The 26,767-nt window shown below is 45.5% G+C and overlaps 1 protein-coding gene across 1 annotated transcript; it reads right to left on the reverse strand.

The window, feature by feature from the left end:
- Window positions 1-26,411, reverse strand: si:ch211-236d3.4 (protein FAM107B). Its single transcript, XM_049583270.1, has 4 exons — window positions 26,243-26,411; window positions 13,004-13,208; window positions 6,267-6,426; window positions 1-3,459 (listed from the first exon to the last, which is right to left on the reverse strand). Exons 1-4 carry the CDS (start codon window positions 26,325-26,327, stop codon window positions 3,343-3,345), a joined length of 567 nt encoding a protein of 188 aa, XP_049439227.1. The 5' UTR covers window positions 26,328-26,411; the 3' UTR covers window positions 1-3,342.
- Between the last annotated feature and the right edge of the window lie 356 nt (window positions 26,412-26,767).

Below are 26,767 nucleotides of genomic sequence, written 5' to 3' on the forward strand. Positions count from 1 at the left end.
TTAATTTTCGCTCACACAGTTAAAGTGCTCCAGAATCTGTTTGGATTAAAAATGAATTCACTGATTGTACAATCAACAACACAGACGCGTCCAGACGTAAGGCTTCAGTCACACTGTGATGTCATCGGAGCTCAGGAGTCAAAAGGTCAAAACTTTTTCACATGTTGATTTGTCTGAATTATAAGATGTCATTATAATTTACATATCTCATGTTTATATGCAATAATCATCTCAGAAACCAAAAAGAAAAAACATCCCGTATCTTTAATAATGTGACACGACAGTCGTGAGCGTGACGTCTTCTCACCTGATTCAGTCAAATTACACACGTCGTAACAGCATCATCTCGTAAATATGACTCCTGTATACGTCGTCACTAAAACAAATACCTGATACAATATTTTCTTAAGGGCTGTGTACAGTAAATATGACAGTGATTGAACAGGATGCAACACACGAATGATGTAATGATGTAAAAACCAGCTTCCTGTCCAACGCTCTGAATGAACGCTGCAGAACGTGTTGGATCGTCAGACACACAGACGAGACTCAGGCACAGTTTGTTCTGACAGAACTCATGTTCTCTGTCGTTAAAGGGTTCGTCCATCGTGTCTTCGTTATGTCTCAGCACAATGTCTCTGTACTGACGGTGACTCAGTCCGAAACAGGAAACAGAATTACAGTTACTAAAAAAACATCAGTCACAGCGTCAGTGACTGTTTGTCTTTGGTGAGCGTGGAGCGACTTCTGTTGTTTTCTGTCTCCGGCATTATAAAATAATCAGTCTAGTTTCGACACATGACTCTGAGAACTGTGGGAACTTTTTATCTGATGACAACAAAAACACATGTCACAATTATGACATCATTTCCTGTGATTACATGTCTCTGTATCATATAATCATACAGCTGTTCATTATTACAGCACACAGACGTCTATTGTGACGTCAGTTGTGTGTAATCGTGACTGTCCCATCTTGTATGAAATTTTCTGATCTATAAATTTGATTCATAAAAAAAGAAACATGAATTTAATGTGATGAAACAGAGTCACAACATTTAGAAAAATCATGAGTTTGTCTATTATTTTATTTTTTAAAAAAATCTGCTTCCATCATGTTTTTGTCGCTTTTATTCCTGACCTGTTAAAATTATAATTCCTGCTTCATGCATAAATCATAACTCAGCATGTTGTGACTGAAAAGACAATACATGTTCAGATCTGTGTATTTCACTTCAGCATTTCTAGATAGCATAATTCAACATATCCTTACAGAACAGTTCATATGATATCCTACGAGTTAGCATCCCCGCATGTCGTTACGTCCTTAATGTACAGCAACGTAATTCATGTAAAGTTATGACGGTAAGGTTTAGGAAAAGAAAAACAGTGAGGACAAATCTTGAAATGAATCAAAATTCACTCAGAGAGCACGAAGAATACAAAGAACATGGTTCCAGGGGAAACTCCACCTTCGTGACCCACCCACTTACAGACAGTGTTGTGTGTAACGCGTCACAGTAACGTAACTGCTTTTATTGGGTAAAATGTAGTGTAACGCGTTACTACTGAAAATATGGTAACGGAACGTAGTTACTTTGTCAGTTGGGCACAACGTTACTTTTCCCGGGGACAGATTTGACGGTGACACTGCCTGTCTGCCTCAGCTGCGCACTAGGCAGGAACTGTGACAGTTGCCATGTCAACAGTACAGACAGGAGCGCCAAAATCAAGAATCATATGAGGAATATGGAAGATACACACGCCTCCTCGGATTTTTTAACGGTTTGCCAACCGAAGACAGGTTAGCTTATTGTAATAAGCTAACAATTAGCAACAGAGTGAGGTTTCCTGACCCGTACTTAATGTCAGGTCAGTGGGTCACCGACCCAACAAAATGGCCTAAGCTACAGTGGCTGGACATTTTTTTATATCTTGTGGAGAAACCCGGCGTTTATATGCATGAAAAACTCAAGGCATATAAATCCCTTGATGTGTATAATTTTGTACTTTGCGGTCACGTCCAAGATATTGAATACCGGGATTTATCTGATGGTTTTTGTGCTCTACGGACCGAAGTACTGCCGAGCCAGCGACAAGGACACAAAACAGTAACGTTAACTAATGTACAAGACCTGGGCGATTCTGAACAAGACGACCTGGGCAGCATTGTGTGAACAGAAAACAGAACAATCATAACCTGCCTACCTTCCTGGCGCTGTGTGAACGGCAGCCTGTTGCAGCAGCTCCTATTTTGTGTATTTTAAATTGCTGCTGTGACGTTGAAATTTCCCCCTGAGGGGTTAATAAAGTACCTACCATACCATACCAGAAGAGAATTAATTTATTCGTGCAGGTCTGTAACGTTAGCTTACTGCAAAGTATGAGTCTGTTACACAGACACAGTCTCACAGTTACACACGTAATAACAGAACAGAAAATGATTTATTCATGAATATGACACTATTTGTTCAAAGATAGTGTCTGTGAATATTAATATTTTCCTCATTCAGTGATGCAGCAGGTCTGGCAAATAGGCTATTAGTAGTAGTAATCTGTCATGTAACAAATTCATGTAGCCTAGTTAACACAAATTAACTCTCACTCTTTTATCTTTATTTTATCACCAAAGTGGTAAATACCAGCGGGAAACTCGGATTTTTTCACATTTAGGAAATGAGATGGGGTTCTACCCAAAGTCAAGCACCATAAAAGTAACGTAAAAGTAACAAGTAACGGAAAAAGTTACTTTTCAGAGAGGGTAACTAAATAAAGTAAGGGATTACTTTTTTTTAAGAAGAAACGAATAACGAGCAAACACTACTTTTTAAAAGTAACTTCCCCAACACTGCTTACAGACCACTCAGGAACGCCTCCTTCTTTACTCCTGTGGGCGCATTGATCACGTAATCACAGCCTTTCAAAATATGCCAGATATGTACGAATTTGGGTGGATTACTTTTCGTAGAAAAATGTGGGAACAGTTTACGAGATCAGCCTGCATCATTATACATCGTTAGTGTTTGGTAATTACAGAATAAAATCTACTTTCAGATATTTATTATTATTATTTCTCCCTACTATTACTTCTATGTTTTGTACGCAAAAATCAACATTTCGTAATCATGAGAACATTTTCGTAGTCTTATAGAGTTAGTATCTCTTAATGACAAGAAAAAATCTCTAATTATACAAGATACGATATTAGCATCTCATTATAAGAAAAAGTGTCCTCAGTATGTTTGTGCCCCCATACTGTCCTCTGTATATTTGTGTCCTCAGATTGTCCTGTAAACATGTGGACAGTCTGTGTCTCACTCCTGGAGGATGGCAGCGGTATCTCTACACCTCCTTCTCATCTTTACTGTGAAATGATGTCCGTCTCAGATTTTCCTTCACTTTGACAAACTCTGGAGCTTTGAGGTTTTCCTCCTGCAACTTCTCCTGCTGCCTGTCCCACTGTGAGAGACAAAAGATAAGGACATCATCAAGGGACAGGACGTTCAGGACATCACCAAGAGACAAAAAAGGTTCAGGATATCACCAAGAGACAAAAGGTTCAGAACATCACCAAGAGACAACAGGTTCAGAACATCACCAAGAGACAACAGGTTCAGAACATCACCAAGAGACAAAAAAGGTTCAGGATATCACCAAGAGACAAAAGGTTCAGAACATCACCAAGAGACAACAGGTTCAGAACATCACCAAGAGACAAAGGATTCAGGACATCACCAAGAGACAACAGGTTCAAGACATCACAGAGAAACAACAGATTCAGGACATCACCAAGAGACAAAAGATTTGGGGACATCACCAAAACACGAAAGGTTCAGGACATCACCAAGAGATAAAAGGTTCAGGACATCACCAGGAGACAACAGGTTCAGGACATCACAAAGGGACAGGATGTTCAGGACATTACCAAGAGACAAAAGGTTTGGGACATCACCAAGAGACAACAGGTTCAGGACATTACCTAGAGACAACAGGTTCAGGACATCACCAAGAGACAACAGGTTCAGGACATCACGAAGGGACAGGATGTTCAGGACATTATCAAGAGACAACAGGTTCAGGACATCACGAAGGGACAGGATGTTCAGGACATTACCAAGAGACAAAAGGTTCGGGACATCACCAAGAGACAAAGGGTTCAGGACATTACCAAGAGACAAAAGGTTCAGGACATCACCAAGAGACAACAGGCTCAGGACATCACCAAGAGACAAAAGTTTTAGGACATCACAAAGGGACGGGACATTCAGGACATCACCAAGAGACAACAGGATCAGGACATCAACAAGAGATAAAAGATTAAGGACATCACAGAGAAACAACAGATTCAGGACATCACCAAGAGACAAAAGGTTCAGGACATCACCAGGAGAAAAAAAAAAGGTTCAGGACATCACTAAGGGATGGGATGTTCAAGACATTACCAAGAGACAAAAGGTTCGGGACATCACCAAGAGACAAAAGGTTCAGGACATCACCAAGAGACAACTGGTTCAGGACATCATTAAGGGACGGGATGTTCAGGACATTACCAAGAGACAAAAGGTTCAGGACATCACCAAGAGACAAAGGATTCAGGACATTACCAAGAGACAACAGGTTCAGGACATCACCAAGAGACAAAAGGTTCAGGACATCACAGAGAAACAACAGATTCGGGACATCACCAAGAGACAAAAGGATCAGGACATCACCAAGAGACAACTGGTTCAGGACATCACTAAGGGACGGGATGTTCAGGACATTACTAAGAGACAAAAGGTTCAGGACATCACCAAGAGACAAAGGATTCAGGACATCACAAAGAGACAACAGGTTCAGGACATCACCAAGAGACAAAAGGTTCAGGACATCACCAAGAGACAAAGGATTCAGGACATCACCAAGACACAAAAGGTTCAGAACATTATCAAGAGATAAAAGGTTCAGGACATCACAGAGGGACAGGATGTTCAGGATATTACCAAGAGACAAAAGGTTTGGGACATCATCAAGAGACAAAAGGTTCAGGACATTACCAAGAGACAAAAGGTTCAGGACATCACAAAGGGACAGGATGTTCAGGACATTACCAAGAGACAAAAGGTTTGGGACATCACCAAGAGACAAAAGGTTCAGGACATCACCAAGAGACAAAAGTTTCAGGACATCACCAAGAGACAACAGGATCAGGACATCACCAAGAGACGAAAGGTTCAGGACATCACAGAGAGACAAAAGGTTACGGACATTACCAAGAGACAAAAGGTTCAGGACATCACCAAGAGACAACAGGTTCAGGACATCACCAAGAGACAACAGGATCAGGACATCACCAAGAGACAAAAGGTTCAGGACATCACAGAGAGACAAAAGGTTACGGACATTACCAAGACACAAAAGGTTCAGGACATCACCAAGAGACAAAAGGTTCAGGACATCACCAAGAGATAAAAAGTTCAGGACATCACCAGGAGAAAGCAAAGGGTCAGAGACAAAATGTTCAGAACATCACCAAGAGATAAAAGGTTCAGGACATCACCAGGGGAAAAAAAAGTTCAGGACATCATGAAGAGACGGGTCATTCAGGACAGTACCAAGAGACAACAGGATCAGGACATCACCAAGAGATAAAAGGTTCAGGACATCACCAAGAGATAAAAGTTTCAGGACATCACAAAGGGACAGGATGTTAGGGACATCACCAAGAGACAACAGGTTCAGGACATCACCAAGAGACAAAAGGTTCGGGACATTACCAAGAGACAAAAGGTTCAGGACATCACCAAGAGACAACAGGTTCAGGACACCACCAGGAGATAAAAGGTTCAGGACATCACCAGGAGAAAAAAAAGTTCAGGACATCATGAAGAGACGGGACATTCAGGACAGTACCAAGAGACAACAGGTTCAGGACATCACCAAGAGACAACAGGATCAGGACATCACCAAGAGATAAAAGGTTCAGGACATCACCAAGAGATAAAAGTTTCAGGACATCACCAAGAGACAACAGGTTCAGGACATCACAAAGGGACAGGATGTTAGGGACATCACCAAGAGACAACAGGTTCAGGACATCACCAAGAGACAAAAGGTTCGGGACATCACAAAGGGACAGGATGTTAGGGACATCACCAAGAGACAACAGGTTCAGGACAATTAAGTGAGACATAACATTGTGTTGTTGTGTTGAGTTGTTTGTTTGTTGTGCTGTTGTTGTCATTATTGTTGTTGTTGTTCAGGTGTTGTTATGTTGTTGTTGTTACCTCATCCAATCTCTGGTGTCTCTTTATCAGCTCGGCCTCCAGAGGTGAGACCTTCCTGCGGGCTTCCTCTTCCTGTTTCCTCTGTTTGATCAGCTGATCTCTTTTCCTCGACTCCAGAACTCTCTGCAGCTCCGGCTTCATCTCCACACTGACTCCACCCCTGAACACACACACACACACACACACACACACACACACACTTTAAATGCACAGGGCCGTGTGTTTGTGTGCTTCCTCCAGCAGGGGGCAGTGTGTCACATGTTTCTCCAGGAGCAGACTGAACTCTGTTTAATTCACTTCATCACATACATAGAATAGAATGGTACTTTATTGTCGTTAAACAAGTACAACGAAATTAAGACGGGCATCTCTCTCGTATACATAAAAACAGTATAAAAACAGACATAAAAACACCAGTGGCTAATGAATAAATAGCAGTGGTCACTCAATAAATTGACACCAGTTGCTGATAAATAGTCAGTAGATGTCAACATCAAGTCCAAGTCCTGAGGTACTGAGTGATAAAGTGCAATGTGCCTGTGTGTGTGAGAGTCAGTGCAAGTTACTGCAGTGGGCACATGTTGTTATTAGAACCAGTCGGAGTATCACAGTGTGGCTGTGCAGGTGGTTTGTCCAGGTGGTGTTGCCGTACCTCAGCTGAAGCTGTGGATACGTTTGGGTAGAAACCAGGCTGCCAGGACCAGCACTGGGATTTAAATGTGGAACTACAACTTCCTGGTTCGTCCCATGACGCCAGTTTTTCTCCCAGAGCGAGTCACGCTGCCTGTGTGAGCAGCTCATCACAGGTCAGTGTGAAACATCTACACATTCAGACGCTGAAAATTCAAAATCACAGTTTGTCTCAGAGGCTTCACAGCAGAGGACATCCCTCTGTCCCTCTGTCCCCTGTCCCTCTTTCCCTCTGTCCCTCTGTCCCTCTGTCCCTCTGTCCCACTGTTCTCTGTCCATCTGTCCCCTGTCCCTCTTTCCCTCTTTCCCTCTGTCCCTCTGTCCCACTGTTCTTTGTCCATCTGTCCCCTGTCCCTCTTTCCCTCTGTCCTCTGTCCCTCTGTCCTTCTGTCCTTCTGTCCTCTGCACCTCTGCCCTCTTTCCCTCTGTCCTTCTGTCCCTCTGTCCCACGGTCCTCTGTCCCTCTGTCCCTCTGTCCTTCTGTCCTCTGTCCCTCTGTTCTCTGTCCCTCTGTCCTTCTGTCCTCTGTCCCTCTGTCCCACTGTCGTCTGTCCCTCTGTTCTCTGTCCCTCTGTCCCTCTGTCTTTCTGTCCTCTGTCCTTCTGTCCTCTGTCCCTCTGTCCCACTGTCCTCTGTCCCTGTATCCTCAGACCCTGTGTCCTCTGTCCCTCTGTCCTCTGTCTCTCTGTCCTTCTGTCCTCTGTCCCTCTGCCCCACTGTCGTCTGTCCCTCTGTCCTCTGTCCCTCTGTCCCACTGTCCTCTGTCCCTGTATCCTCAGACCCTGTGTCCTCTGTCCCTCTGTCCTCTGTCCCTCTGTCCTCTGTCCCTCTGTCCTTCTGTCCTCTGTCCCTCTGTCCCACTGTCGTCTGTCCCTCTATTCTCTGTCCCTCTGTCCCTCTGTCTTTCTGTCCTCTGTCCTTCTGTCCTCTGTCCCTCTGTCCCACTGTCCTCTGTCCCTGTATCCTCAGACCCTGTGTCCTCTGTCCCTCTGTCCCTCTGTCCTTCTGTCATCTGTCCCTCTGTCCTCTATCCCTCTGTCCCACTGTCCTCTGTCCCTGTATCCTCAGACCCTGTGTCCTCTGTCCCTCTGTCCTCTGTCTCTCTGTCCTTCTGTCCTCTGTCCCTCTGTCCTTCTGTCCTCTGTCCCTGTATCCTCAGACCCTGTGTCCTCTGTCCCTCTGTCCCTCTGTCCTTCTGTCCTCTGTCCTTCTGTCCTCTGTCCCTCTGTCCCACTGTCCCACTGTCCTCTGTCCCTGTATCCTCAGACCCTGTGTCCTATGTCCCTCATCAGGAAGGCCCAATCAGTGATCAACATCTTGTGTTCACAGACAAACTCTTGTTCCATTTAATAAATCTGTTCTCAAAACAGAGAGAGAGCAAAGTGAAGCTTCAACACTGAGCAGAGAGAGCAAAGTGAAGCTTCAGCACTGAGCAGAGAGAGCAAAGTGAAGCTTCAGCACTGAGCAGAGAGCAAAGTGAAGCTTCAACACTGAGCAGAGAGAAGAAAGTGAAGCTTCAGCACTGAGCAGAGAGAAGAAAGTGAAGCTTCAGCACTGAGCAGAGAGCAAAGTGAAGCTTCAGCACTGAGCAGAGAGAGCAAAGTGAAGCTTCAACACTGAGCAGAGAGCAAAGTGAAGCTTCAACACTGAGCAGAGAGAAGAAAGTGAAGCTTCAGCACTGAGCAGAGAGAAGAAAGTGAAGCTTCAGCACTGAGCAGAGAGAAGAAAGTGAAGCTTCAGCACTGAGCAGAGAGAAAAGTGAAGCTACAACACTGAGCTGAGAGATGAAAGTGAAGCTTCAGCACTGAGCAGAGAGAAGAAAGTGAAGCTTCAGCACTGAGCAGAGAGAGCAAAGTGAAGCTTCAACACTGAGCAGAGAGAGCAAAGTGAAGCTTCAACACTGAGCAGAGAGAAGAAAGTGAAGCTTCAGCACTGAGCAGAGAGAAGAAAATGAAGCTTCAGCACTGAGCAGAGAGAGCAAAGTGAAGCTTCAACACTGAGCAGAGAGAGCAAAGTGAAGCTTCAACACTGAGCAGAGAGAAGAAAGTGAAGCTTCAGCACTGAACAGAGAGAAGAAAGTGAAGCTTCAACACTGAGCAGAGAGAAGAAAGTGAAGCTTCAACACTGAGCAGAGAGAAGAAAGTGAAGCTTCAGCACTGAACAGAGAGCAGAAAGTGAAGCTTCAACACTGAGCAGAGAGAAGAAAGTGAAGCTTCAACACTGAGCAGAGAGAAGAAAGTGAAGCTTCAACACTGAGCAGAGAGAAGAAAGTGAAGCTTCAGCACTGAGCAGAGAGAAGAAAATGAAGCTTCAGCACTGAGCAGAGAGCAAAGTGAAGCTTCAACACTGAGCAGAGAGAGCAAAGTGAAGCTTCAACACTGAGCAGAGAGAAGAAAGTGAAGCTTCAACACTGAGCAGAGAGAAGAAAGTGAAGCTTCAACACTGAGCAGAGAGAAGAAAATGAAGCTTCAGCACTGAGCAGAGAGAGCAAAGTGAAGCTTCAACACTGAGCAGAGAGAAGAAAGTGAAGCTTCAGCACTGAGCAGAGAGAAGAAAATGAAGCTTCAGCACTGAGCAGAGAGAGCAAAGTGAAGCTTCAACACTGAGCAGAGAGAGCAAAGTGAAGCTTCAGCACTGAGCAGAGAGAAGAAAGTGAAGCTTCAACACTGAGCAGAGAGAAGAAAATGAAGCTTCAGCACTGAGCAGAGAGAAGAAAATGAAGCTTCAACACTGAGCAGAGAGAGCAAAGTGAAGCTTCAACACTGAGCAGAGAGAGCAAAGTGAAGCTTCAGCACTGAGCAGAGAGAGCAAAGTGAAGCTTCAACACTGAGCAGAGAGAGCAAAGTGAAGCTTCAGCACTGAGCAGAGAGAAGAAAGTGAAGCTTCAGCACTGAGCAGAGAGAAGAAAGTGAAGCTTCAACACTGAGCAGAGAGAAGAAAGTGAAGCTTCAACACTGAGCAGAGAGAGCAAAGTGAAGCTTCAACACTGAGCAGAGAGCAGAAATGAAGCTTCAGCACTGAGCAGAGAGCAGAAAGTGAAGCTTCAACACTGAGCAGAGAGCAGAAAGTGAAGCTTCAACACTGAGCAGAGAGAAGAAAGTGAAGCTTCAGCACTGAGCAGAGAGAGCAAAGTGAAGCTTCAGCACTGAGCAGAGAGCAAAGTGAAGCTTCAGCACTGAGCAGAGAGCAGAAAGTGAAGCTTCAGCACTGAGCAGAGAGCAAAGTGAAGCTTCAGCACTGAGCAGAGAGCAAAGTGAAGCTTCAACACTGAGCAGAGAGAGCAAAGTGAAGCTTCAGCACTGAGCAGAGAGAAGAAAGTGAAGCTTCAGCACTGAGCAGAGAGAAGAAAGTGAAGCTTCAACACTGAGCAGAGAGAGCAAAGTGAAGCTTCAGCACTGAGCAGAGAGAAGAAAGTGAAGCTTCAGCACTGAACAGAGAGAAGAAAGTGAAGCTTCAACACTGAGCAGAGAGCAAAGTGAAGCTTCAGCACTGAGCAGAGAGCAAAGTGAAGCTTCAGCACTGAGCAGAGAGCAAAGTGAAGCTTCAACACTGAGCAGAGAGAGCAAAGTGAAGCTTCAGCACTGAGCAGAGAGAAGAAAGTGAAGCTTCAACACTGAGCAGAGAGAAGAAAGTGAAGCTTCAGCACTGAGCAGAGAGAAGAAAGTGAAGCTTCAGCACTGAACAGAGAGCAGAAAGTGAAGCTTCAACACTGAGCAGAGAGAAGAAAGTGAAGCTTCAGCACTGAGCAGAGAGAAGAAAGTGAAGCTTCAACACTGAGCAGAGAGAAGAAAGTGAAGCTTCAGCACTGAGCAGAGAGAGCAAAGTGAAGCTTCAACACTGAGCAGAGAGAAGAAAGTGAAGCTTCAGCACTGAGCAGAGAGAAGAAAGTGAAGCTTCAACACTGAGCAGAGAGCAGAAAGTGAAGCTTCAACACTGAGCAGAGAGAAGAAAGTGAAGCTTCAACACTGAGCAGAGAGCAGAAAGTGAAGCTTCAGCACTGAGCAGAGAGAAGAAAGTGAAGCTTCAACACTGAGCAGAGAGCAGAAAGTGAAGCTTCAACACTGAGCAGAGAGAAGAAAGTGAAGCTTCAACACTGAGCAGAGAGAAGAAAGTGAAGCTTCAGCACTGAGCAGAGAGCAGAAAGTGAAGCTTCAACACTGAGCAGAGAGAAGAAAGTGAAGCTTCAGCACTGAGCAGAGAGAAGAAAGTGAAGCTTCAGCACTGAGCAGAGAGAGCAAAGTGAAGCTTCAACACTGAGCAGAGAGAAGAAAGTGAAGCTTCAGCACTGAGCAGAGAGAAGAAAGTGAAGCTTCAGCACTGAGCAGAGAGCAGAAAGTGAAGCTTCAGCACTGAGCAGAGAGAAGAAAGTGAAGCTTCAACACTGAGCAGAGAGCAGAAAGTGAAGCTTCAGCACTGAGCAGAGAGAAGAAAGTGAAGCTTCAGCACTGAGCAGAGAGCAGAAAGTGAAGCTTCAACACTGAGCAGAGAGCAGAAAGTGAAGCTTCAGCACTGAGCAGAGAGAAGAAAGTGAAGCTTCAACACTGAGCAGAGAGCAGAAAGTGAAGCTTCAGCACTGAGCAGAGAGAGCAAAGTGAAGCTTCAGCACTGAGCAGAGAGAGCAAAGTGAAGCTTCAACACTGAGCAGAGAGCAGAAAGTGAAGCTTCAGCACTGAGCAGAGAGAAGAAAGTGAAGCTTCAACACTGAGCAGAGAGCAGAAAGTGAAGCTTCAGCACTGAGCAGAGAGAGCAAAGTGAAGCTTCAACACTGAGCAGAGAGCAGAAAGTGAAGCTTCAGCACTGAGCAGAGAGAAGAAAGTGAAGCTTCAGCACTGAGCAGAGAGAAGAAAGTGAAGCTTCAGCACTGAGCAGAGAGAGCAAAGTGAAGCTTCAACACTGAGCAGAGAGCAGAAAGTGAAGCTTCAACACTGAGCAGAGAGAAGAAAGTGAAGCTTCAGCACTGAGCAGAGAGCAGAAAGTGAAGCTTCAGCACTGAGCAGAGAGCAGAAAGTGAAGCTTCAGCACTGAGCAGAGAGAGCAAAGTGAAGCTTCAACACTGAGCAGAGAGAGCAAAGTGAAGCTTCAGCACTGAGCAGAGGGAGCAAACATTTACTGTCTGTTAACTGTAAATCTGATTTCTGACATTTGCCCTCAGACACCACAGACTCTGATGTTACTCCTCACTGAATACATCACATGACCGTCACACATGTTAGAGGAGGAGACACTGACGACACGCAGGTTCAGTCCTGATCATCTTCCTCTGGTGTGTCTCAGTGCGTCGCCCAGTGTCGTGCATCTGTTGTGTGAAGTTGTGAGTTTTAGTTGATGATGTAAATGAGCATGTGTGTGTGTGTGTGTGCGTCCTCCAGCTTCACTCTTCCTCCTGAATGATAAGCTGAGGAGAAAAAGCCGACCTTGCTTTGCTCGCGGCGTTGGAGCTGAGAGTGTGAATGAGCGACTGTGGAGGTGAAAACTTTCCCAGCGTCCTCGGCTGCAGGCCTGCGAGGTGGGAGGCTGTTGCTTAGCAGCGTCTGCTCGTGTCCTCAGAAACTTCACACGATCTGAGCTTCAGAGGACAGCAACAAGTCTGATTCTCTCCACGTAAGTAAAGACAAATACTGCTCTCTGATTGGTCAGAGTGTGTCAGTCAGACAATACTGGTTAAAGTTTGAAGTGAAACTTCACAGCACACATGTTCAGCAAAACATGAACACATGAACACATGTAGTTAAGAACATGAACCTGAAGTATTCATTCATTTATAAAGCATTTGAAACAGTTTAAAACAAAGTTCAGCTGCTACTCGTCCCCTCCTTTCTCTTAAAGTTGTCCTTATAATCTTTATTTTATTTGTCAAAGTGGACACTATTTTGTGAGATCAATATTCGTGTTGTTTGACATATGAGCAGAATTATGTCTGAGAAAATCATTATTTATTAGATTTATTATTTTATTGGTTGTTTTTTTATAAGCATCTGAAATGTATAGAAATTGAAACTGTGTCCTCACATGTGCACGTAAACCAGCTCTCACACACACTCTGTTACCGTTTGCAGCTGCTCATCAGCTCTCGGTGAAGCTCCTGGTGACTCTTTGATGCTTTGACAGGATTCACCAGTTTCTTGGGTTTGATGAGGTCGTTGTCCTCGTCTCCCTCCAGGTAGTCGGGCTGGGGGACATAGCCGGACACCGGGGACGGTTTCGTGTAGAGGCCATCGGACCGGTGCTGCTGCAGGTCTGCGTAAGCTGACGCTGTGGACATGAGGACACAAGGGCACGATCAGGAGGTTGCTCAGATCAAATGGATTAACGATCATTTAAACTCTGCAGAGGATGAACCCTTTAGATTTTATAGACTCCTCTGGCGCCCCCCTCAGGACAAACCTGACATCTGCTCTGAATCTTCATGGTGTTTGTTCATATTGTGGATGTAATGAACACTGCAGCCTGCAGGGGGCGCTAGCAGAAACATGCTGTCAAGTTGTTTTCAGGTTTTAGCCTGAACTAGTGTGCATGTCTCTGTACGTCCAGCGTCTCCGTTTGTGTGCCAGAAGAAAAGACAGATTAAAGGGCATCTGATCCGAGTCCTCAGATATTCTGGGAGACAGAGATCAGATGTCATACAGTCCACCTCACACAATGACCTCTTTCTCAAGTGCAACCAGAGACCAGCGTCCACCGCTGCTTCATATTTCAATATAATGAGCTATTTCAATTAAATGAGCTCCGGATGCAGCACATGGCTACAGGTATGTGGACAGCTGCAGGGACAGCATCCACTGTCCTGGTCTCAGACTGTCCTCCAGATGTTGAAACAGCTGCAGAGATCAGACTCTAAAACGTCAGTGAGGTTTAACGTGGACGCTGCTGCTCGACAGTCCGACCTGCTCCTGTCGTCACATTTTACTGATCAGTCAATCTGCATAAAAATCATATTCTGATAATCGATTAATCGTGAGTCAGAAGCAGAATGTTGGCTCGTCTTCTCAACTCAACTTTATTCATAAAGCACCTTTCATACAAACACGAAGCCCAAAGTGCTTCAAATGGAAAAACACTGCAGTGACACCTGAACATCACGTTTGACAGGACCAGAAAAAATTACAACCACAAGACAATAAAATATTAAACAAACAAAAACAGATGATTTAAGGTCCACAGATCAGTGAATAAATACAACAGATTAAAAATGAGAGGAGAGATGAAATAAATTTAAAAATCAAAACTGTTCCCTCACATTGAAAAAAGTCTTTAATTTACTTTTTAAAATCATCGTCTGGATCAGTTTGTCTGCTGACTCGCCTGCTTCTCTATTTTATATCACATCAGTTTAAAGAATCCCATAATAACCTCTGATCAAACTGTCATTCACTGAGAGAGAACTCGACTCCTCCTCTTTTGTTCAGGACATTTGTCCAATCACAGCTCACTTCAGAGAGAGGGCATTCCTATTGGCTGTCTACAGATGCAGATGAGCGTGCACGTTCCTTCAGACGGTGACAGTCTGATTCAGAGGAGAAGAATCCTGCAGAGGAAGTTTCTGTTCCAGCAGCGACAACAACTGTTTACACTGCAGAGCAACACGAAACAGGAAGTGGGACTGATCAGAGTCCTCAATAAAACACAGCCTCACGTTTATGTAGCACAGTGTGTCCTCCGCCTCACTGCAGCTGTGAAGACCGACCCCGAGTCGATCCAGACAGATCAACCCCGACTCAGAGGGACCGCATAGCCCCGCCCCCCCACCAGCTTAGCAAACATTCTGTTGCTGCAACATCATCCTCACTGTGACCTCGTCACATGTCCACGTTTGGTCATGGACTTTCCACGTCCACATATGACGTCCAAGGTACCCTGGGTGTGTTGGTTGTTGACGTTCTGGGACGCCGTGTCAACTTCAGCCTGTTACATGCATTGTCTGTTTTCAAAATACACTTCTGTTTTCACAGGAAACGTACAGTTTGATACAGTCTCTTTCAAAATAAAAGCAGTACAACACCACCAACACGTGGTTACGTGTAGGATAAAAGAACAGATTTTGGCTTTACAATCTTACAGGAAGTGAACACCGGCCTCCTGGGTGAAAGTCAGTGGTTGTTGGACCCATCCCCCCCCCCCCCACACACACACACACCTGACCGACCCGGCCTTATCCTTCGTTGTTGTCCTGATGTGGGCGTCAAGATTTCTGCCGCTCGCAGATTTAATGGTCATGTGACCAGAGTGAGCGAGTTTAGTTTTCAGTCAGCCAAAAAACAGCCACAATATTCCTGAATGATGACGAGCTGCAGTTTGACAGTGAAGGTGTGAAGCCCCTCCCACTGACAGGCAGCTGGCTGACATGGGAGAGTTGTTACCTTGATAAAGCTCACCTGGGCCTGCTCCCTCCCCTCCTGCAGCACACATCCACCCTGCATTTGGTTTGCACCTACAACACCTCAGCAGCCCACCTGACTCACACCCATGCATGGCTTTCATTACTCACTCTACCAACCCGATCTCACAGAAATACGTGAAATGACCACGACCTCTTAACACCGCATACCATGGTGGCAGCACGTAATGGGTTGAAAGTATGTGGCGCCACCACGAAAACAACGCCAGTGTAAAGTCAATTAGGATCCATTGTCGTGGTAGACACACGGATTCCCTCCCTGATTCAATGTCACGTCACATAATGGTTAATGTTGTTTTCTACTTTAGAAAACTTTATTTTATCGTCATTTGACTGAATTTATTATAGTGCATTAGACATGACTGTTGGTTCTCTGAAACATTGAATTGTGTGTGATAATAATAATAATAACATGATAGTTGGGCTTTACTGGATATTAGATTTATTCAGTAGATCTATCTTTTTACAACCCTATTTTACAGCAAGCCGCGAACGAACCTACTGTCCTAAAAAAGGTTTTTCTAGTGTATTAGCTAAAATATCGAAAATTAGCCGACATCTGTACTTTTTCTTACCATAGTTCATCTAGGTGCAGTGTAATAACTAGTTTGGCTTTACTGGATATTAGATATATTAGGCAGATATATCTTTTTACGACCCTATTTAGAGCCCTACTTTGCAAATCAGAAGAACTACAACTATGTTGCTGATATGTATCAAACTGCATGGTGCAGTCCCAGGGAATTGTAGTTTTTTAAAAATCTAAGTGTTTTTCCCAGATTTGGAAGTTGTAAATACTGAATTGAGAGCACACTGTGGACTTTAAGGGGATGGTAGACATACTTGTGAAATCAGATTTTAAATATTTAATTTCTAAATGGGTGAAAATTAATTTTATCCATATTTTACCCATATCTGACAGCACCCTCAGTTGTTGACTACACTCACATGATAGCTGAGGTCAAGAGCTCTCTATAACAGTTGGTCCCATGTCTGTACCCCCTTTCGTTGCTGAGTTATAAAGGGTAAAGTTCCACTGATTGTCACACACCTGAGTGTGTGAAATTTGTTCTCCACATCTGACCCATCCCCTGAGGGAGCGGTGAGCAGCAGCGGTGCCGCACTCGGGAATCATGTGGTGATCTAACCCTTCAGTTCCTGCCCCTGATGCTGAGTGCCAAGCAGGGAGGCAATGGGTCCCATTTTTATAGTCTTTGGTATGACCCGGCCAGGGATCGAACCCACGACCTCCCAGTCTCAGGGTGGACACTCTACCACTAGGCCACTGAGCTGCCCTCAAACATGCACTGAGGTCAAGGTTCAAAGGTCAATGGCTGAAACCAGGAGCCATGTAGAATCTTCATAGTGACATATGTTACTCTCCAGGTTGAGACCTTTCCAATGATGTATTTGGTTTAGCTCTACGACAAAGTTTAGATTTTTTCATTTTTTGGACACAAGCCATGCCAGGTGTAGTTTCAGAGGGGTCATCCCTATGTTTCCCAGGTTCTATGTTCCCCACTTAACCCTGCAAAAAGGGTTCTATGTTTCCCGCTTGGTTGAGCGGGGAACATAGAACCTGGGAAACATAAAACCTTTTTTGTGTAAGCGGGGAACATAGAACCTGGGAAACATAGATAGGCTCCCGTTTCAGAGAGCACTCTGAAGGCCCTGTGTATATAATGATTTTTGGTTGTTTCTTTTTTTACTGCAGATAGTTACTAACATGAGTCATCCTCACACAATACAATACTACTGACAATCTAGTACATTACTGCAGGCTTGGAGGAAGGTCTGAAGAGCTTGGGTTACAGTTAGGGCTGATGAGACCAACCCGTTCTCATTCACACACAGGTTTCTATTCACACAACCCTGGAGAGCTTTTGTATCTTTATGATTCTTGGTTTTGGGATTTTATGTCAGCACGACAGACATTCAATCAGAATCTGTTCTGTTAGCCAGTGCAAGCATACAAAGAGTGTGTCTTGGTGTTTGCTCCCAAAAACACGCAACACAGAAGAATAAAGACAGAAAAAAGTAAACCAATAATAACAATAATTAAATAAGCAAAAATAATATTTAAATGACCTTGAAATTTTAAAATCTCTGGTTACAACACTGTCTGACTGGACCTCGGCTGGGAAGATGTGATCACGTTACACGGTAATGTCAGAACATAACGTCTCTTCTCTTTAATGCTGACAATAAAATCAGATCAGACCTGCTGTCGCAGCTCAAAGCATCTTCAACCAGAAACTGTGTGAGGCGTCACATCATCTGTGAGGATCATTTACAGAATGTAACGAGCTGTGTTCCCAATCTGCGCTCACAGCCCATAATATGAACTGCTTCTAAAAGATAAATGAGGTTCAGACATGATGGACACTTTGGTGATTGTTGTGACATTTTACAGACTTTGATGATCAGATGATCCTCATGGACGCCCTGATTTGCTCTGGATCACTGTGACGCTCTGTACGTGGGATCTGCAGCTGGTACAGAACGCTGCTGTTACTGTGCATTCACACCAAAAGCGTCATAAGCGTCATAAGCGGCCGGCAGCCATTCATTTTCAATGTACGCTTGCTACGAAGGGCGTCTGAAGCGTCGGCGGCAGCGAGCGGCGCGTCACTGTGAAGTTGAGAGAAGCTCAACTTTATGCAAATGAGCAGCGCCACTGCTGAAGCAGCAGCCAATTGCAGACCAGGATTCGGGTACGGAGGTCTGGGTGAAATTCACCGTGGAGTTGCTGGGTTCGCAGGACTCTGTGGACCCAGACGGCCCGACGGCTCTGGGCCCTGTGTTTCCTCAGCAAATACGCCGATGCAGTACAAAGGAGGCTTCCGAAAGTGCGATTAATGAGCTCCCACTTATTTACCACCAATTACATTTGTCAGTGGTCCTACATCCTAACAGGAGAGTGAAATCATAATTATAAAGGACTCATAAAGGCTATATGACTGTGTTTATTAGCGTTATTTTAATTGTGCAATGAAAGTCTTGGATAATACAAAGTGAAGACATAAATGATATATTTGTTCATCCTTGTAAAATGAACAGCTGTGTCAGCCCTGATGGACACATCTGCAGCAGCTGGCCCCGCCTCTTTGGCTGCTGCAAGCGCCTGCTGGAGCTGCTGCCAGGCAGCGCGATGCCAGCGGCATGAACGACCGCTGGCGCTCATGACGCTTTTGGTGTGAATGCACAGTTAGACTTCTAACTGGTCCGCGGAGAACAGACCACATCACAGCTGTACTGGTTACCTGACCTGTCTTTAAAGCCTTTCCCAGCAGCTCTCAGACTGCTCCTGGCCGTCCTGTGATCCAGACTGAGGGTGAAGGATGATGGTGCGTTCGCAGTCTTCCACCCCAAAGCTTTGGAACAGTTTAGACGTGTTTAAATCAAAGCTGCAGCCCCCCATGTTTTCTGAGGCCTTTGATTGCGTGGTTAGAGCCCAGATGCAGCACCACAGACAAGACGGGCTGTTTGTAAAGGCCTTTAATAAACCAGTTGCAGAGCACAGGATGAACTGATAAGTGTAACAACAAGAAAGGTCAACCTCTTGGCTGGAGGCCTCCCGACACACAAGATGAGTCTAAAAGCTTTGGTGAGCCACATAGAGGCAGAGGGAAGGAGAGTCTCTGGCATCTGCTTGATGCACACACACCAGACAGTTCAACTGTGAGCAGAGGTACCGTGACAAAACAGGTGGGAGATGTCGTCAGGCGAGCAGAAAATCCAACACAGGTAGGAACACGGGATCGATGACGTACTGATGGGGAGCAGATGGTAGGTCGGTCGGGCCGGGCAAGGAGGCAAGGAAGCAGCGGTGACAATGAGAGGATGCAGAATGTGCAGCCCTGCGGCGAGGTAACCTTCAGCACTGGAAATCACAGGCAGCAGACCGGGCAAACTCACAACGTAGAGCTGAGTGACGGTCTCTCCTCACAGCCACAGGAAACAGGTGAACAGACACCAGGAACGAGGAAGCAGAACTCTTGGACTGGAGGAGTTTACCAGGGAGCAGACGAAGCAGGAGAGTCAGAGGCAGGCGAAGTCGACAAACGAGGAATAAACACTGGAAGGCTCAATCTGTGAGTCTTTGTACTGACAGGAGGTAATGATCCACAGCTGACAGCAGTTGGCTTGATGAGGTGGGCATGGTGGACCGACAGGAGCAGGAGATGTGTGGACAGGTGATAGGCTGGCAGGTAGGTGTGGCGTTCTTTGTGCCCAGTGTGTTTGGGCTCCATCACATTACAGCTGAATACATTATATTCAAATATATGAACACTGTTAAGATAGAAACATGTTTCTGTATGTTAGACACATGACCTCATCACATGACATCACATCACCTCACATGTGAACACGCTCTGCAGGCTGTTCCCATCACACCTCACTCTGTTCAGCTGATGGAGCATATTGATTTTTCATGTCTTCAAATCTTGGATTCAGTTTTGGATGAAATCAGTGGCTCTGCTTTTAACTCCACTTCCTGTCTCTGAGAGTCACGTTATCTGCACTCTACTGATGATGTCTGTTGGTGCTCACTGTGAACCAGCTTCCCTCAGGATCAGTCAGCTCAGAGATCAGGATCAGTCAGCTCAGAGATCAAGATCAGTCAGCTCAGAGATCAGGCTCATTCAGCTCAGAGATCAGGCTCATTCAGCTCAGAGATCAGGATCAGTCAGCTCAGAGATCAGGCTCAGTCAGCTCAGAGATCAGGATCAGTCAGCTCAGAGATCAGGATCAGTCAGCTCAGAGATCAAGATCAGTCAACTCAGAGATCAGGCTCAGTCAGCTCAGAGATCAAGATCAGTCAGCTCAGAGATCAAGATCAGTCAGCTCAGAGATCAGGCTCAGTCAGCTCAGAGATCAAGATCAGTCAGCACAGAGATCAGGATCAGTCAGCTCAGAGATCAAGATCAGTCAGCTCAGAGATCAGGCTCAGTCAGCTCAGAGATCAGGCTCATTCAGCTCAGAGATCAGGCTCATTCAGCTCAGAGATCAGGATCAGTCAGCTCAGAGATCAGGCTCAGTCAGCTCAGAGATCAGGATCAGTCAGCTCAGAGATCAGGATCAGTCAGCACAGAGATCAGGATCAGTCAGCTCAGAGATCAGGATCAGTCAGCTCAGAGATCAAGATCAGTCAACTCAGAGATCAGGCTCAGTCAGCTCAGAGATCAGGATCAGTCAGCTCAGAGATCAAGATCAGTCAGCTCAGAGATCAGGATCAGTCAGCTCAGAGATCAAGATCAGTCAGCTCAGAGATCAGGCTCATTCAGCTCAGAGATCAGGCTCATTCAGCTCAGAGATCAGGATCAGTCAGCTCAGAGATCAGGCTCAGTCAGCTCAGAGATCAGGATCAGTCAGCTCAGAGATCAGGATCAGTCAGCACAGAGATCAGGATCAGTCAGCTCAGAGATCAAGATCAGTCAGCTCAGAGATCAGGCTCATTCAGCTCAGAGATCAGGCTCAGTCAGCTCAGAGATCAGGCTCAGTCAGCTCAGAGATCAGGATCAGTCAGCTCAGAGATCAGGATCAGTCAGCTCAGAGATCAGGCTCAGTCAGCTCAGAGATCAAGATCAGTCAGCTCAGAGATCAGGATCAGTCAGCACAGAGATCAGGATCAGTCAGCTCAGAGATCAGGCTCAGTCAGCTCAGAGATCAGGCTCAGTCAGCTCAGAGATCAGGATCAGTCAGCTCAGAGATCAGGATCAGTCAGCACAGAGATCAGGATCAGTCAGCTCAGAGATCAAGATCAGTCAGCTCAGAGATCAGGATCAGTCAGCTCAGAGATCAGGATCAGTCAGCTCAGAGATCAGGATCAGTCAGCTCAGAGATCAAGATCAGTCAGCTCAGAGATCAAGATCAGTCAGCTCAGAGATCAGGATCAGTCAGCACAGAGATCAGGATCAGTCAGCTCAGAGATCAAGATCAGTCAGCTCAGAGATCAGGATCAGTCAGCACAGAGATCAGGATCAGTCAGCTCAGAGATCAGGATCAGGATCAGTCAGCTCAGAGATCAGGATCAGTCAGCTCAGAGATCAGGATCAGTCAGCTCAGAGATCAAGATCAGTCAGCACAGAGATCAGGCTCAGTCAGCACAGAGATCAGGCTCAGTCAGCTCAGAGATCAGGCTCAGTCAGCTCAGAGATCAAGATCAGTCAGCTCAGAGATCAAGATCAGTCAGCTCAGAGATCAGGATCAGTCAGCTCAGAGATCAGGATCAAGATCAGTCAGCTCAGAGATCAGGCTCAGTCAGCTCAGAGATCAAGATCAGTCAGCTCAGAGATCAGGATCAGTCAGCTCAGAGATCAAGATCAGTCAGCACAGAGATCAGGATCAGTCAGCTCAGAGATCAGGATCAGTCAGCACAGAGATCAGGCTCAGTCAGCTCAGAGATCAGGATCAGTCAGCTCAGAGATCAGGCTCAGTAAGCACAGAGATCAGGATCAGTCAGCTCAGAGATCAGGATCAGTCAGCTCAGAGATCAGGCTCAGTCAGCACAGGGATTAGGATCAGTCAGCTCAGAGATCAGGATCAGTCAGCACAGAGATCAGGATCAGTCAGCTCAGAGATCAGGATCAGGATCAGTCAGCTCAGAGATCAGGATCAGGATCAGTCAGCTCAGAGATCAGGATCAGTCAGCTCAGAGATCAAGATCAGTCAGCTCAGAGATCAGGATCAGTCAGCTCACTGGTTCCTGGACTCCTCTGCTCACCTGACGACCTCTCCTACCTGCTCCCTCACCCTACTGCTGCCCAGAGTCAAACTGTTTCCTGTTTGTGTGCGTCCTGAGACTTCCCTGCCCTCTGCCTCACCTGGACTCAACCTGAGTGTCGGGAGGCGTTGAGCCGAGGAGATAAAGGTTTCACTGCTTCACCTGCCTGTTTCATGCTCATTAAAGACCTTTACAAACTGTCCTGTTGTCTGAGGAGGTGCAGTGAAGTCCAACCAGACCTGTTACAGAAGAAGACAATGACAGATCATATGTGTATGTGAGGCAAATTGTGATTTGTGATATTGGGCTTTATAAATAAATTGAATTGAATTGAAATTGAATGTGTAGAAATCTGCAGCAGCTAGATATCTGTGGAGGGAATCATGAGTCTGTCAGTGTGTCAGAGATGAACTGCTGTGACTCAGTCTGGATAATATGATCTGTTAGTAACTATTATTATGCTTCACAGGTGAGTTAGAACTGTTTGTTTGCTTGTTGTTTATCTGACAGAAGTGTTTACTGAGCCCGCTGTGGTGGGTGTGTCTTCAAATGTTCAGTATTAATGGAGCTGAGGAGCAGAGCTCTCCAACAATATGTCATCTGAGTAAAACCTCATAAACAACCACAGATACAGCTGCTGATTAAATATTGAGCCCACTGTCACTCTGAAGTTGTTGAAACCCAGCACTTGGGCAGTGACTGGCGGCATTGGCATGACACACGGCTGGGCACCGTTATAGTCTAATGGCACCCAGACGTGTCATGGGGAAATATGGCAGGACAAGGACGAAGGTTAAAGAGACGAAAGTCTGACTGGGGCAGGTGGGAGGGGTAGATGGGTCCAACAAACACTGACGAACCAGGACTAACACTGAGCGGTGCTCACTTCCTGTGAGACTGTAAAGCAAAACTTTGTCTTTTTATCCTAAACATAACCACGTGTGTGTGTGTTGGCTAAACGTGACCACGTGTGTGTTGTTAAAGGAAAAAAACATCAGTTGGTGGTGTTGTGCCAATGTAGTGCTTTTATTTTGAAAGAGACTGTATCAAACTGTACATTTCCTGTGAAAACAGAAGTGTATTTTGAAAACAGACAATGCATGTAACAGGCTGAAGTTGACACGGCGTCCCAGAACGTCAACAACCAACACACCCAGGGTACCTTGGACGCCATATGTGGACGTGGAAAGTCCATGACCAAACGTGGACATGTGACGAGGTCACAGTGAGGATGATGATGATGTATGATAATCATCTAATAAAACCGTACTTGGTCTCACAGACGGGCCAATAATTATGTCAGATAATTTGATGTAATTATGTTAAACCACGTTCCCAACAAAGAAAATGAAAATACCTCAAACTAAAGTGGGCACATCAACAGTGACGACTGCAGGAGTGTGTAACAGAGGACAGGTGGATACATTCAGCAGACAGCAGGTCTGTTCCAACATTTCCTCAGCTGAATAAACCCCATCAGCTGTTTTTGGGATTGTTGCAGACTGAAGGGACTCATTTCATAGCAGCCTCTATCAATACATATAAATACATGTTGCTGACTTTACAGGTGATTTTTTTCCTACGATGGTGCTTTAAATTTCATTATTCCTCGTCCTCCGCTTATCTGGGTCCGGGTCGCGGGGGCAGCAGCCTCAGCAGAGAAGCCCAGACAGTCCTCTCCCCAGCCACTTCCATCAGCTCTTCCGCGGGAACCCCGAGGCGTTCCCAGGCCAGCCGGGTGAGGGTTGGAACGTAGATCGACCGGTAAATCGAGAGCTTTGCTTTCTGGCCAAGCTCCCTCTTCACCACAACGGACCGGTTAAGCGCCCGCATCACTGCTGACACCGCCCCAATCCGCCTGTCAATCTCCCGCTCCATCCTACCCTCACTCATGAACAAGATCCCGAGATACTTAAACTCCTCCACCTGAGGAAGGACCTCCCCCCTGACCTGGAGTGGGCAATCCACCCTTTTCCGGCTGAGGACCATGGCCTCAGACTTGGAGGTGCTTATTCTCATCCCAGCCGCTTCACACTCGGCTGCGAACCGCCCCAGTGAGAGCTGGAGGTCACTGTTCGATGGAGCTAGGAGGACCACGTCATCCGCAAAAAGCAGGGACGAGATTCTCCCATCACCGAACCTGACACCCGCCACCACTCGGCTGCGCCTAGAAATTCTGTCCATGAAAGTTATGAACAGAACCGGTGACAAAGGGCAGCCCTGGCGGAGTCCAACCCTCACCGGGAACAGGTGCAACTTACTGCCGGCCACGCGAACCAGACTCATGCTCCTTCAGTACAGGGACTGGATGGCCCTTAGCAAGGGGCCACCCACCCCATACTCCCGGAGCACCCCCCACAGGATGCCCCTGGGGACACGGTCGTAAGCCTTCTCCAAATCCACAAAACACATGTGGACTGGTTGGGCGAACTCCCATGCCCCCTCCAGCACCCCGGTGAGGGTAAAGAGCTGGTCCACGGTTCCGCGTCCGGGACGAAAACCACATTGCTCCTCCTCGATCCGAGGTTCAACTATCGACCGGACCCTCTTCTCCAGCACCCTGGAGTAGACCTTACCGGGTAGGCTGAGGAGTGTGATCCCCCTGTAGTTGGAACACACCCTCTGGTCCCCTTCCTGCTTTTGATTTGTATTTAAATATTTCTTTTTATAACGTGTCAGTAAGCTACACATCTACCTGTATTACACCCACCTCATCAACTAATCACGCCACAGGATGTCAAAGGTCTCCAGTGACCAATCATATTTGAGGACTGGCTCTGTGGGTAGGGTCTCACACAGGTGTGAAAAACAGAGGACTGTGGGAAAGTGAGGAACTGAAGAACAGGAGGAACCTCAGCTGTGATTTTCAGAGTTTACACAAGTGAACGAATCATCTGTAGAGTCCAGTGATTCACAAAAACATCTGTCAATGAATCACATGAGCAGAAAAGATAACTGTTCAAACACAGAGGCTGAAGTCTGCTGTCGTCTGACACAAACACTCAGCTCACTGAGTGACATGTTGCAAAAGACGAGTCTGAACTGTGACACTATTGATCAGAGAAAAAACACCAGAGAACGTCAGACCAAACCGGGGCTAAAACATTTTGTCTCCATGTCTCTACATTTCTTTAATTCTTCTGATCATAATGTTTTTTTATTATGTAACAATCTCAACATAGTATGTTGATCTAAACTCCCACTCAAATCAAGTTTCTCTGCCAGCAGTGACTTCATCTTCATCATCCTACGCTCCCTTCGTTCACACCAGCCTCATACTGCTTCATTATCACTTAGCAAAACACTGCTCTCCAACACATGACTCAAGACTTGAATTATTCATAAAGTGTAAATCATCAAATCAGAATATCCTGATAATACAAGCATACGGCCAACGGTGGAAAGTCAGTATCACTCAGGTAGTAAATATTTCCATTTTATGCCACTAAACAAATAACTTACTGGTTGTTAACATCGTTCACACGAAACCAACAGTAATTATATAAAATATGATGCATTGTTGTAGATGAATCCACCCAACACTACAGTTTGAGTTAAAACTACCTCCACCTTGAGACAGAAATGATTCTGCAGTTTGATTTAAGTATGCCTTTTTTTTTTTTTTTTTTTTTTTTACAATTCTTGTATTAATATTTTTACTTTGAATAAAAAGTCTGAGTACTTTCATTAAATACCACTGTCCACCCAACAAATCTGCATAAGCCTCATGTTCAGGTCCTGAAATAACAACTCACACAGTTATAAAACACTCTCCATCTAACCCAGGAATTTATTCTGAATTATGACAAAAGATTATTTAAACTCCAGTTCCACAATAACAAAAACAAATAGTTTTCATTAATAATCTTATTTATGTTGGAGATGTTTTTGGTTTTGTTTTTATCCTGCAGACTCTTCCACATTTTCACCAAACACACACAGACAGATTCAATCCAACGTAAAACACAGAACAAACTACATAAAACACATAATAACGAGTTCACAACAGAGTGAAACACTGAAAGGTCAAATATTCCAGTTATTAGGAAACTAACTGATCACAGCTCACACTCACAAGTCACCAATGAAGCAGTGTAAAATCACATGTCAGCTCAAAGCTTCAGGAGGATCCAGGATCAGAGTCCGTCCTCCTCTGGATCTTACCAGACTTCACCATCCCCTCCCTGGCTATGGTGGACCGCTGAGGGCTGCTGCAGCTCCTCTGATCCATCTGATCCATCTGATCCATCTGATCCCGGTCCGGATGATCCTCCTGTGTTTCAGTGTGTGTGGACCTTCATCTTCTCTGTAGGAGCAGCAGCGCTCCTCTCCTCCCAACTGAGTCATGCCGAGTGTAAAACAACAGTCACATGATCCTCCCAGTGTTTCCCCTCCTCCTCCTCCTCCTCCTCCTCCTGAAGCAACCCTTCTGCCTCTATCCAACCTGCTCTTAGCCTTTTCCCACGCTGCCTGCAGCTCCAGCAGGTTTCATGGATTCAAATAAAAAACAGTGAAGATGGTGAAAAGCTGAAAACCACAGAGTTCATCCTCTGAGGAGAAAGTCCAGTCGTCAGGATAAATGTTGGTCTCAAACGTTTATGAAAATCCCAGAGATGTTTCATTTGTATATATTTTAGATATTTGTCAGGCATTTTTGCCTTTAATTGATAGGACAGTGAAGTGTGAAAG

The sequence above is a fragment of the Epinephelus fuscoguttatus genome, linkage group LG1 (assembly GCF_011397635.1).
Source record: "Epinephelus fuscoguttatus linkage group LG1, E.fuscoguttatus.final_Chr_v1".
In the NCBI taxonomy this organism is placed as follows: Eukaryota; Metazoa; Chordata; class Actinopteri; order Perciformes; family Serranidae; genus Epinephelus; species Epinephelus fuscoguttatus.

Bases quoted from the DNA above. Each gene is read 5' to 3' on its own strand.
- si:ch211-236d3.4 (XM_049583270.1), bottom strand. From the start codon at position 26,327: ATGGATCAGATGGATCAGATGGATCAGAGGAGCTGCAGCAGCCCTCAG. The intron at 13,209-26,242 runs GTAAGATCCAGA...TCATGTCCACAG, and splicing joins GGAGGGGATGGTGAAGTCTG to CGTCAGCTTACGCAGACCTG. The intron at 3,460-6,266 runs GTAACAACAACA...TGTCTCTCACAG, and splicing joins GACACCAGAGATTGGATGAG to TGGGACAGGCAGCAGGAGAA.